General features: G+C 43.2%; 1 protein-coding gene and 1 pseudogene across 1 annotated transcript; one reads left to right on the forward strand and one right to left on the reverse strand.

Moving 5' to 3' along the window:
• Positions 1 to 612: 612 nt before the first annotated feature.
• Positions 613 to 1,555, reverse strand: LOC113910259 (annotated as a pseudogene).
• A 1,774-nt stretch (positions 1,556 to 3,329) lies between these two features.
• On the forward strand, positions 3,330 to 12,028 carry TMEM202 (transmembrane protein 202). Its single transcript, XM_027571959.1, has 5 exons — positions 3,330 to 3,433; positions 3,653 to 3,908; positions 10,583 to 10,735; positions 11,073 to 11,204; positions 11,658 to 12,028. The coding sequence occupies exons 1-5, from the start codon at positions 3,353 to 3,355 to the stop codon at positions 11,852 to 11,854; spliced, it is 819 nt and encodes a 272-aa protein (XP_027427760.1). The 5' UTR covers positions 3,330 to 3,352; the 3' UTR covers positions 11,855 to 12,028.
• Positions 12,029 to 12,294: the final 266 nt, after the last annotated feature.

The raw sequence follows: 12,294 nt of genomic DNA on the forward strand, positions 1-12,294 counted from the left end.
ATTAGGTTGTCTCTCTCATTGATTTGTAAGAGTTCTTTATATATTCTTGCTATGAGTTTTTTGTTAGATACACATATTGAAAAGATCTTACCCACTCTATGGATTGCCTTTTTACGTGTCAATGGCATCTTCTGGTGAATAGAAGTCCTCTTTATTTTATTTTATTTCATTTTATTAAGATTCTATTCATTTATTTGAGTGAGTGAGAGAGAGCACAAGCAGGGGGAGCAGCAGAGGGAGAAAGAGAAGCAGGCTCCCCGCTGAGCAGGGAGCCCGATGCGGGGCTCAACCCCAGGACCCTGGGATCATGACCTGAGCTGAAGGCAGATGCTTAACCGACTGAGCCACCCAGGCACCTTTAGAAGCCCTGTTTTAAAAAAATTCTTGGCCGGGACGCCTGGGTCCTGGGATCGAGTCCCGCATCGGGCTCCCTGCTCGGTGGGAAGCCTGCTTCTCTCTCTGCCTCTGCCTTTCTCTCTCTGTCTCTCATGAATAAATAAAATCTTTAAAAAAAATTCTTGGCCTACTGCAAGGTCACAAACATATTACTCTGTTTTCTTCTAGCCAAACTGCTTTTTTTTACCCAATGCCATGAAATTAAGTTCTTCTTCCTCATGACTGAATATACACAGATAATGGAAGTAATGGGAAGCATCCTTCTGCTGTAAAGATGGGTGGAATATATAAAAATTCATTTGCTGAATTTTCTTTAAGTAGTCCTCCAGAGCAACTTGAAGAAAAGCAGGAAATGCTTTCACAAGAACACTTTTGTGGAAGGACATAGCATGCTTTCAGTGCCAGAGTCCTGGGCTAGCAATGACACAAATATTTCATCTCTCACATTTATAGCTTGGTTCTTCCATAGAAAATCCTCTTGTGAAACACCATGTGTTGTGTTTGTCAAATATACAAATATCCAAGGGAAGGAACGCCCCTCCTCTGCTACCACGATAGGGCATTGCTGTCAAGCATGTGACAATGCCCTGTGCTTTTCCGGCGTGACTTGTGGCATGAGTTGCATGAAGTTCCTGTTGGGTAAATAGTTCTATTGTTAAATGAAGAGGAGAGTTCTGTGCGTTTTCAGCAGAATTTTTCAGTTCCCGGATGTTATATGCTTTGTCATCCAAATTTTAGTCTCCTTTACCAATGATTGTCATAAGCCATCTTTTAGTCAGAGTGTATCTTTTGATAGCAACTTCCCAGCTGCTTTTTTTTTCCTTCAGTTCCCCGTGGTGGGGGCCTGGCTTTTCATTCCCGCTGGGGCTCTGCAGGGTCAGTCTGGGGGCCCAGGAGAGGGGTTTGCCTCTGCTGGTGCCTCATCTAGTTCACTGGCCACCTGCTGTGGTGGTGAAATGTTAAAGGATACACCATCCACATGTTTTTCCAAAACTGCATTCACATCAGTCCAATTGTTTTCTCAGAGACTGAGTCCTCAACCAGCCTGAGCCAGTTCCACATTGAAGGGCACCAGGGCAAGAGTGGAGCTGCAGGATTCTGCAGGGTGGGGCTGGGAGCATAAAAAGCCCCCATAATCTGCTTTCTGCAGCAGCTCCATGTTGTGTCAAGTTGGCACTGGAGGCTCAGGGTCCACTGGCCTCAGCCATGTTCCTCCTGGACCCCGGAGGCTGCAGGGCAGTGGCTGCTAGACAGGCTGGGGACCCCAAATTGCTTTTTAAAGTGGGGAAATAGGGCACCTGGGTGGCTCAGTCGTTAAGCGTCTGTCTTCGGCTCGGGTTGTGATCCCGGGTCCTGGGATCAAGCCCCGCATCGGGGTCCCTGCTCAGCGGGAGGCCTGCTTCTCCCTTTCCCACTCCCCCTGCTTGTGTTCTCTCTCTCTCTCACTGTGTCTCTGTCTGTCAAATAAATAAATAAAATCTTAAAAAAATAAAATAAAGTGGGGAAATAGCAGTATACACAGTCACCAGTTACGCATGAATGCTGGTTTTGTCATATGCATGCAGGCCCTAGCAAGTTCCCAGCTGGCCAGAGCATCCTACCTCTCAGTAGGCCTGAGAGTCCAGTGGTGCCTGACCTGTTCCTTCAATAGCTGGAGAGTTGCATCATTTACCAATCAGACACTGGTCACAAAATGACCTGTTACCCCACATTACATCAATATCCTCTCTTTGGTAATGTTCCGGTCTAGTGGTACTAGTGAAGTGGGGACTGGTGACACATCCTGTCCATCAACGTTAATATTTCCTCTGTCTCAAGGGGGCCTGTGCCAAGGTCATGCTCCAGCAAACTTGGAAAGACAGTTTAAAAAAGAATAATATGGCTGGCTGGCTCAGTCAGGAGATCATGTGACTCTTAGTCTCAGGGTCAAGAGTTCGAGTCCCACACTGGGTATAGAGATTACTAAAAAAAATAAATAAACCTAAAAAAAAATAAAATACAGGGGCTCCTGGGTGGCTTAGTCGTTAAGTGTCTGCCTTCGGCTCAGGTCATGATCCCAGGGTCCTGGGATCGAGCCCCGCATTGGGCTCCCTGCTTAGAGGGGAGTCTGCTTCTCCCTCTACCCTTTCCCCCTGCTTGTGATCTCCCGCTCTCTCTCGCAAATAAATAAGTAAAATCTTTAAATATATATATATATGTATATATATATTGCTCATTCATTCCTTTAACATTAAATACTGTTCTTTCCAGGCACTAGGCTAAGTGCTGGGAAACAGAGAGTCAAATGACACTTTTCGAGAAAGAGGACATCATGCTAGAGCGTGGACATAAGCTAGCTAAGTGCCAGTTGCCCCCCCACCCCCAGCTGCCATAAAGTATAGGTTTTGACAGGTTGGGGCGGGCGAGGAGAGGGCATGCTCAGAGAAAAGTGTGATAGGGCATTCTGATTCAGCCCAAATTGCGGACTCAGAGTTTATCTGCTCGTGGAAAACAAGAGCAGGCAATGCAGCTGGCAATTAATTTGAATAAATGTCCAGGGTGGGGAACAGGATTGGGGCCATCCCGGCTACTGGTGATCTTGAATTCTAACCGCAAGCTGCTAAGTCCCGAAGCCACCTGAGTTAACTTCTTTATTTGCTGTTAGGGAGCTGTGTCTCATCCATCTTTCTCTCCCAGGTCCTAACACAAAGGCTGACACACAGTAACTGCTGACAGAATATTTATGGATTTCTTTAATGAAGGAGCTGAAAGGAGTCAGACAAGGGAGGGTAGGGAGCAGCGTATACGCATGCACCCGAATAAAATGTGATGACTTGTTCCTGATCTGATCAGACCCAGAAGAGGAAACAGACATGGAATCTGGCCCATGGGTTCTGGCCCCTTTTGATTCTGCCAGCACGTGTGGGAGGTGCGGAGACAAATTCCGTGGCAGTTAGAAAGCGAGCCGGCTGCCAAGATGGAGACGAGGGAACACTTAGTCTTGACCTTCTATAATCCTAAGGCTCCCAAAATTCAGGGGAATCGGAACTACCAAAGGGTGAGGAGGTACCTAATTGTAGGTCGGACGGGAGAAAGAGGACTTACCTAAAGGCGGGCCTAGACAGAGTGCCCTAAAGATAGAGAAATATCACCCTGGGTAAGGAGAGACATCCACAGATCAAACCCGCATGGGGATACTTAAGGGAGAGATGAGTGGGAGACCCTGGGGATCAAGGGTGATCTTTTTGGGTAGGCAATATTTCCCTCCTCCTTGTAGCCTACCCTCCCCATCAGCAAACATCCGAGTGCCACGATACCACCCCAGAGGCGGCAGCACCATGTGGATCAGACACACATCTACATCCGAATGTTCTGTGGCAGCCTGTGTGGTTTTGGTCTCCTAATGCTCTTCTGCACAACCCCACTGAACTGGGTACAGTTCCTGGTGGTCAAGAATGGCCTTGAACTCTACGCAGGACTCTGGATCTCATGCAACCATGAGCTGTGCTGGAGCCGCACACCCAAACCGCCCTGTGAGTGCCACCAAACCAAATGCCACAGGCCCCACAGTTCCCAGAGCTTTCTGCCACATTGGCTCTTCATCTTTCTTCCTCCAAGATCTCTTTGCCCTCACCGCTCCGAGTCCAAGATGGGTCTCAGGCAAATTGTGGATATAGCCATCCTTTTCTCCGGTGTCTCAGTGTACCCTTTCTCCCTCCTACTCCCGGTTGTTTTCTCTCCCAACTTAGTAGTCAATACTCTCTTTACTCTCTGGGAAGAACTCTTTGGGCCTTTATAAGCTGTCACTGTGAAGCAATGAGATGAGTATCCTAATGTGGCTTGCAGAAATAGAAGTAATTGATCAGAACTGGGAAACAAAGCAAAGTGTCTCAGCCTCCATCAGATTTAACTTTTTAAAAAAATTTCTTTAAGATTTTATTTATTTATTTGAGAGAGAGTGAGAGAAAGAGAGAGCACAAGTAGGGGGGAGAGGGAGGCACCCCACTGAGCATGGAGCCCGATGCAGGGCTCGATCCTAGGACCCTGAGACCATGACCTGAGGTGAAGGCAGATGCTTAACCGACTAAGCCACCCAGATGCCCCCAGATTTAACTTTTAAGGTCAATTTGTTCTTCCGCTAACAGTAGAAGGGAAGAGAAATGCATGTCAGATATGTGGTATAACAAATGCCAACTATTTAGAATACATTATTAACGTCAAATTTTACATGAATTTAGGTAAATCTGAAAATGCAATACAAAACATTTAAAAATAAGTTTCTAGGGCTAGAAGATACCATATACATAAGTTTTTAAATCAGAACAAAGACTTAGAGGAAAGACATAACTACACTAAACAGTTTCCCTGTCATCCTCAAAAGATACATTTACATAGAGAAACAGGTATTGTGAAAGAAAACATGCACGAATAAAGCATTTTTTTCTCCTTCTCAGAGAAGCAGGGGTCCCAGATGCTGGAGGTGGAGTTGGGGGTTGCACGTAGGCTCAACCCTGAACTGGAGCATCTATGGCATGTGGAACTAAGGAGCAGGCCCCTAACAAAAGAGCATCTTCAGCTTAAAAGAAAAACTAGGGAAAATATTTGCAACAAATATGAAAGATAAAAGACTAATGGCCTTGATAGTTTTTTAAAAAAACCAAAAAGGTGAATACCCCAATAAATTCTTGATAAATAGACAATTCATAGAACAAAAACTAAAAGTATCTAAGAAACATCAGAAAAACTATTTTAACCTTAATCATTAAAGAAAGGCAAGTCAAACGAGCAATGAGATAAGATTTTTCAAACAGGACATTAGCAGAGATTTTTATTTTTTTATTTTTTTTATTTATTTATCAGAGAGAGAGAGAGGCAGGCAGAGGGAGAAGCAGGCTCCTTGCTCAGCAAGGAGCCTGACGTGGGACTCGATCCCAGGACCCTGGGATCATGACCTGAGCCAAAGGCAGACGCTTAACCGACTGAGCCACCCAGGCGTCCCTAGCAGAGATTTTTAAATGATGATGCACAATGTCGGACACTCTCACATACACTGGGGACCATAAATGGGTACAACCAAAGCAATATGATTATGTATATCTGGAGATTTACACTCATGAATTCCATTTCTAGGGAAATGGAGTAAAAGATATAGGCATAAAAATTGAGCTGTAATCATATTTATGTATTTGTGCCCAGGCTAAAATTCAGGACTTGAGATTATTATTTGAATGTTTAATGAGTCAGAATCTTGGAATTTTGTCACTTACAGTAGCAAATAGTTTATTTCTTGCAGCCTGGAATTCACCTGAGGCCAACTGTTAATGATTTAGAGAACGTCAACTGAGTCCTTTAAGTATACAATTATAAGTCAAGTATCTACCCTGTTTCCAGTGTTAACTAGTCCTAATGCTAAGATCAGTAAGTAGTCTGCAATACAGAGCTTATAATGAATTCCCCAAATGTAATGAGTATGTCCAGGCCGCATCAACCTGTGACAATATGTTATTACTGACCCAAACATTATTATCCAAATTCGAGAACTTTGAATTTTCCCGTACTGATTGCAAGAATTCAGCCCCCTCTCCCATGGTACCCCCTGTCATTTCTGAGAGTTTCATGGGGACTCTCTCTGGTGGGCTCAAGAATATGTATGCTCATGATCTTGTGTCCTGGACTCACATTAGGCCATTGTGGCTCTGGCTCTGACTTCACCTGGTTCTAGATGACTGATAGCCTCTCTGCTGTAGCTGTTGCTAAAGGAATGGAGAAGGGGTGGGAGGTAGTAGGCACCATCCTTCACTTTTATTGCTAGGTCTCAAGTGTGGGACAGACCCTTCTGTTTCCTCCCCTCTAGCACAGGTGAGATCAGACCATAGCGTAAAGGAACGTGTTGCCACAGAGGGTAACTTAAACCATCTGGAAGACTGTGGGAAAGAAGAGTAGGTCTTTTAGTCCAAGCACTGGAGCCTCCAGAGCCAGGGCCCTGGGAACCACTGTACAAGAAACACAGCCAAGCTGTGTGGGGATGCTTAATTCTGGCACTCCAACCAGGTTACCAGGGAACCCAAATCCTCAGCCAATTCCACAGCCTCCTCTCCAGGATGCTAGGTCTCCATCCATGATCTTTTCCATTCCCAAACCTCCTTCTTTTCCTTGAGCCTGGGGAGGTTTTGTCTCAGCCTTCTGTTGTTGGAATGAAGGTGCAATGTCAACAGTGTGGAGGTTTAGATTTGGCTAAATAAGTGGGCCGATCCCTCAGCAGCACCTTCTTCATCCATATCCACACCCCACCTCTACTCACTCAGTCTAGCTCCTTCACAATTAAAAGGATCCTGATCCTTTTGGAGGACTGCCTCCCTATCCTGGCTTTGATTTTTGCTGAAGGACCTAGGGTACAGCAAGAGGAATTCCAGGAGATCCTGCCCACCAGTTATAAACCACCAAATGGTGAGTGTTCTCAGTTCACCGAGAATCATTACTGCTTTCTGGGAGGGTCGTATTGCTTCCAGTCTTGGCAGCTTTTATGTCTTACCCGATGGTGTTCTGAAGTACAGAATCACTGACTGGGACGACCCTGAGGACCCTACCAAGGATCTTACCAAGCTTTTCAAATGATTTGGACTTCTTCCTCTCCAAAATCAAAGTGACATCTCCTCTCTTCCCAGGGCATTAGCTTCATTGCCTTCAGTAAACTGGGGTGTTTGCCTTGCTTTTCCTGCAACCCAAGGCCACATCAAAGAATATTACTAAGGAAATCTTCAGAAATGTTTGGATACAGATGACCTACCCGTGGGTGTTCCTTATATCTAGGGTGCTTCTCTTTTCCTGGACCAAAACTTCTTACTGACAAGTAGGGCCTTTTGTAACTTAGGTCCTAAGATCTTTGAAACTTTGACAGGTAAGCTGCTGTAAAAACTGATGTTTAAAAGCTGACATAGCTTTTGGTCTTATAGGAGATGGCGGCTCAAACTCAGGTTCAGGATGTTTCTTTTGTTTTGCTCAGTGAATTAGAAAAAAACCATAAAGTTAACCAAATGCAGCCATTTTATATTATGGAGCTAAGTGTTCAGTTTGGTCAAATAATTAGTTGTGTATGACTAGTAGGCTTGCTTCCTTTGGAGGTGAGACTATCCTATGCTGCAAATCTTTAGCTGTTCCTTTGGAGGTGTGAGTGATCTTGTTTATGTAGTTTCAGGAGATGAGGATCTAAGACAGAGAAGATTGGAAGAACATGAAGGCAAGTTTTCCCCTCATTGGTGGAAGAAAGACTAGACCATAACATATATTAGACAGGACTTAGACTGGATATCTCAGTATACTTTTGTGTTTTATTTCATTTGAACTAGCATAAGCTAAAGAGTGAATCTAGGGGTACCTGGGTGACTCAGATGGTTAAGCATCTGCCTTCGGCTTGGGTCATGATCCCAGGGTCCTGCGATCGAGCCCCACGTCTAGCTCCTGGCTCAGCAGGGAGCCTGCTTCTCCCTCTGCTTCTCCCCCTGCTCGTGCTCGCTCGCTCTCTATCTCTATGTCTTGAATGAATAAATAAAATCTTTAAAAAAAATAAAGAGTGAACTATTCATGAAGATTCAGAAGAATCTCATAGATTCCCAAAGGCAGGAAGTTTGTTGTACCTTAGGAGATTCCAGAAGAGACTGGGATCTCAGACGAAGAAAATCAAGCCTACCACTCAGTCTCTCTAGAGTTGCTTTGTCATTCATCTTTGTTTATACTTTGCTTTATCACTACAGCTCAGTTTTCCTTGTTTATTAGTGTGCAAGTGCCCAAAAAGTGGTATCTCAGTCTGGCTATGTATCTTCTTGGTTCAAGCAAGCAAAAAAGGAAATTAGCATCAATCAGTCTCAAATCCAAATTTCCAAGCATAAGAATCAAATTGGTCCAACTTAGGTCAGATCTCCTTCCTTTTTCCAATTAGCTATGGTCAGGGGACTATAGGCAAAGGGCCAGGGCTATAGGCAAGGGCTGCTAGGTCTTGTGGGGGATTGTGGGCTAAATACCATGAACGATGCCTATCACACTGGGCTTCATGCAGCTCAAAGCAGGCTGATGGTTCTGACTGGCTACATATCCTGCAATTCTGAATGACCTGGGTTTCAGGAAATGCGTTGCTCTTGGGTTATCATGTTTTAATGTGGCTAACTTGTTTTGGCCACAGAACAACTCATCTCTATGGGTAGGCGTGTGGTTTCTCTTCATGGACTTTACTATTATCGATGATGTTAGTAAGTGGTGATTTCTAGAGAACAAAATAAGACTTAAGAGGCAGATCTTAAACTGGGATAAGCTTTGATATAGTTTCTTCTCTCTGGGTTACTTGGAAGCTGGACTAGGATTCTCAGGCATAGAAGTGCTTAGAGAACTTTCAGTGGTAGAGACAAGTTGGCCCCTGTTACCTTGAGAAAGGAAAAAAGCTAGCCAAGTAGGCACCCTCTAAAGGATACTACAGAGATTGCAGGATCTGTAGCATCTCAGGAGAGCTATATTTACTTGCAATTGTGTGTTATCCTTTATTTCTTTTTTAAAGGTTTTTATTTAAATTACAGTTAGTTAACATACGGTGTTATATTAGTTTCAGGTGTACAATACAGTGATTCAACACCTCCATACAACACCCGGTGCTCATCACAACAAGGGCATTCCTTAATCTCCATCCCCTATTTCACCCATTCCTCCATCCACCTCCGTGCTGGCAACCATCAGTGTGTTCTCTAGAGATAAGGGTCTGTTTCTTGGTTTACCTCTCTCTCTCTCTCTCTCACTTTTTTTCTCTTTGCTTGTTTGTTTTGTTTCTTCAGTTCCACATTTGAGTGAAATCATATGGTATTTGTCTTTTCTCTGACTTCTTTCGCTTAACCTAATACTCTCTAGCTCCATCCATGTCATTGCGGTTGGCAAGATCTCATTGTTTTTTATGGCTGAGTAATATCAAGTATATTTATAGATATATGTGTAGATATAGATACCTATCTATATCTATATATCTGTGTCACATCTTCTTTATCCATTCATCAATCAATGGACATGGGCTGTTGATTATGTTTCCATAATTTGGCTATTGTAGATAATGCCACTATAAACATTGGGGTGCATGTATCTTAAAAAATTGCTGTCGAAGTCAAGGGAAGGATGTGTTTCATATTAGGGAGGTGGTAGCAAAAAGTAATGTTTATCATGCCCTTTCTTCTCCCTTACCAACATCCAGTCTGCAGAGAGCAGAGATCTTGAGCCAGGAGATGAGGAAGGAAGCAGTGTTATGGTACTTGGGTAAGGGCTCTGGAGTTAAAGAACTCTAGCAGACCTCTCCCTGAGCAAACGTGAGGCAGGGTCTTGAGGGACTCTCAAGAAAAACAAAAACAAAAACAAATCGAAGATATTTTTAGGGTGTTAAATTCCTGCAATCCAGTAAATTCAGGCTTGAAATCATTACAGTATGGGGGTTTAAGTAAATGGGACTTCATTTTGTAGTCATAGGCTGACAAGGCTTGTGCAGATAGATTTTAAAAGAGAAAAAGAGAAAAAACAAATAGAAACAAATTACAAGTCCAACAATGGTTAAATCATTAAGCGAAATATGTTAATATGATAAATTATTTGGTAGCCATTAAAAATGATGTTTACAACACGTGACTGGGGAAAATATCTTACCATTTAATCTTAAGAAAAAAATCACTTGATATTCAGTATCATACCCACTATGTACAGAGGATAGAAAAATACTGGAAAGAAATAATATAAAATGCTAACAATAGCTGCCCTGGGTAGTGAGATTGTGGCTGATTTTTTTCCTGCTTCTTGGTACTTTTGTAGCCTTTCCAATGCTTATATTGAACAATGTATTACTTTTAGAATTAGAATTAGGAATAAGAAAATGTTTTAATATGTGTCGTGATGTTAGAGTCACACTTCTTAGAAGCTAGTTTACGTCTAAGTTAAATGGGTTAATGCATCCAGAACTATTTGTATATTATCTTCAGTTTTACAACAAAGGCTTTGCCTTCACAGTAAATAAATTCTGAGTATCAATGGAAAAACTGGGAAATAAGATCCTTATTTGTGCCCTGGATGCCACATGACAAGCCCTGCTTCATCTCCTTAGTTCTCATGCCCTTCTCTAAGACTCTTTCTGGTTTTAAGAGAGGTCCCCCGCTGGACTAACCAAGCCTTCCCTTTCTCCTTCCCTTGGCAGATTACCTTCAGTTTTCCAGGGCTTTCTTCCTTATCTCTCTCTTCTCCACACTCGTTACCCTTGGCTGGCTCATCAGCTCTTGCCTGCCTAGAAGAGGAAGCTTAATAACCACCAACTTGGATCTGAAGGTATCCATACTCAGCTTCATCTCAGGTACAGACCTAGATTGGCAGGGTAATACCAGGGTGAAACTGTCAAGGGGACCAAGTTTCTCCCTGGGCCTTTCATTCTCTTTCTCTTGTCCCTTTCCTCTTCTTCAGTATCACATCAAGTTGCCAGCCACCTGTCCTATCTTACTGTATAAAACACACTTCAGCTGACTTAGCCCGGGGGAGAGGTAGAAGCTCCTTTCTTTTTCCCATCTTGGTCAATCCCTACATTTTAATTCTGCCATACCTATGGCATCTGGAAGCAGAAGGAGAGTTGGGGGTGGTGGTCAAGGCAGACTGAAGACACTGATGGGTTGTGACATCTTTTCTTCTGGTCCTAGCCATCTCCCTGCTCCTCTGCCTCGTCCTATTTCTGGCACAGGTTCACTGGCATGCTAAGGATGCCTTGGAGCCAGATCTCCTATGGGCCTATCATATTAATTGGTGGAGTGACTTCTTATACATGTTTTCTGGTGAGTCAATCCCCTTATGCAAGAAGGATGGAAGAGGAAGTCACTTCTTGAAAGGGAGGTAGAAGTCTAGGAGAAATAGAAGCACTGACTGTTGCCATTTAGAACATTCATACATGGAGAGGCAGCATGGTATGGTGAGGAAAGCATGGATTTTGGAGTCTGGAAACCTAGATTTAGCAACCTGTTCTACCATTAACTGAGGCACGCTCAGGTTGAGTGACTTGCCTAAGACTACACAGAAAGTCGTAGAACCATCATTTGAATCTAGGAGTTTCAAGCTTTGTCTTCACCATGTGAGAAATACTATAATGCAATGATAGCACAGGAGGATAAAGTAACTGTGCTGGGGGAGAGGAGGGTTGGCTTTTAGAACTGAGGAAAGCATGAGTAAGAATTTTAAAAGTCTAAAGACTATCTATCTATTGAAACTCACCTCAAATTCTTCTCCTCTAGGGATCATCTCCTTCCTCAACTACATAACTTTCAGATTTCCTTCCCTTGATCGAAATGTCAGTGCGATTCCCATAGAGCAGTCAAGGCTGGGGGTTGGTCCAGTGACTACAGTAGTACCTGATGAAGATGAAAGGTTAAAGTCTGATAAGGAATCTCCAGTTGAGGAAGAGAAAACAGCCCCAGAAGCAGAACCGTGATGGTGATAGGAAAACCCAACTACTGCTTGTCTTAAAAACGGAGGAGAGGCTGAATTGGAAATGATGGTGCAGATTCTAGGAAACTCTCCTAATATCATGTCCATGTTACTGAAAGAAAGAGAAAGCATTAAAGCTGCTGAAATGTGTTTTGTGTGCACTGGATCTAAAATATGTATTATAGTCATAAAATAATAAAATTTTACTTAAAAAATTTCTAAGAGAAAACATCAGTGGTTATGGTCGTGAATGAAAGAAACTAACAACAGGTGCATTGTGTAGATCAGAGATATCTTTGGGCATCAGGGATCTTACAGACCAGAAGGATTCATGGAGAAAGATGCCACCTAATTCTACTTGAAATTTTCTTTTTATGAGTGGCCTTGGGCACACTCAGGGTGGAAGGCATTTTATCAATATTGTTGAATCTGAATTGCAGATCA

Source organism: Zalophus californianus, chromosome 6, assembly GCF_009762305.2.
Source record: "Zalophus californianus isolate mZalCal1 chromosome 6, mZalCal1.pri.v2, whole genome shotgun sequence".
NCBI classification, from domain to species: Eukaryota; Metazoa; Chordata; class Mammalia; order Carnivora; family Otariidae; genus Zalophus; species Zalophus californianus.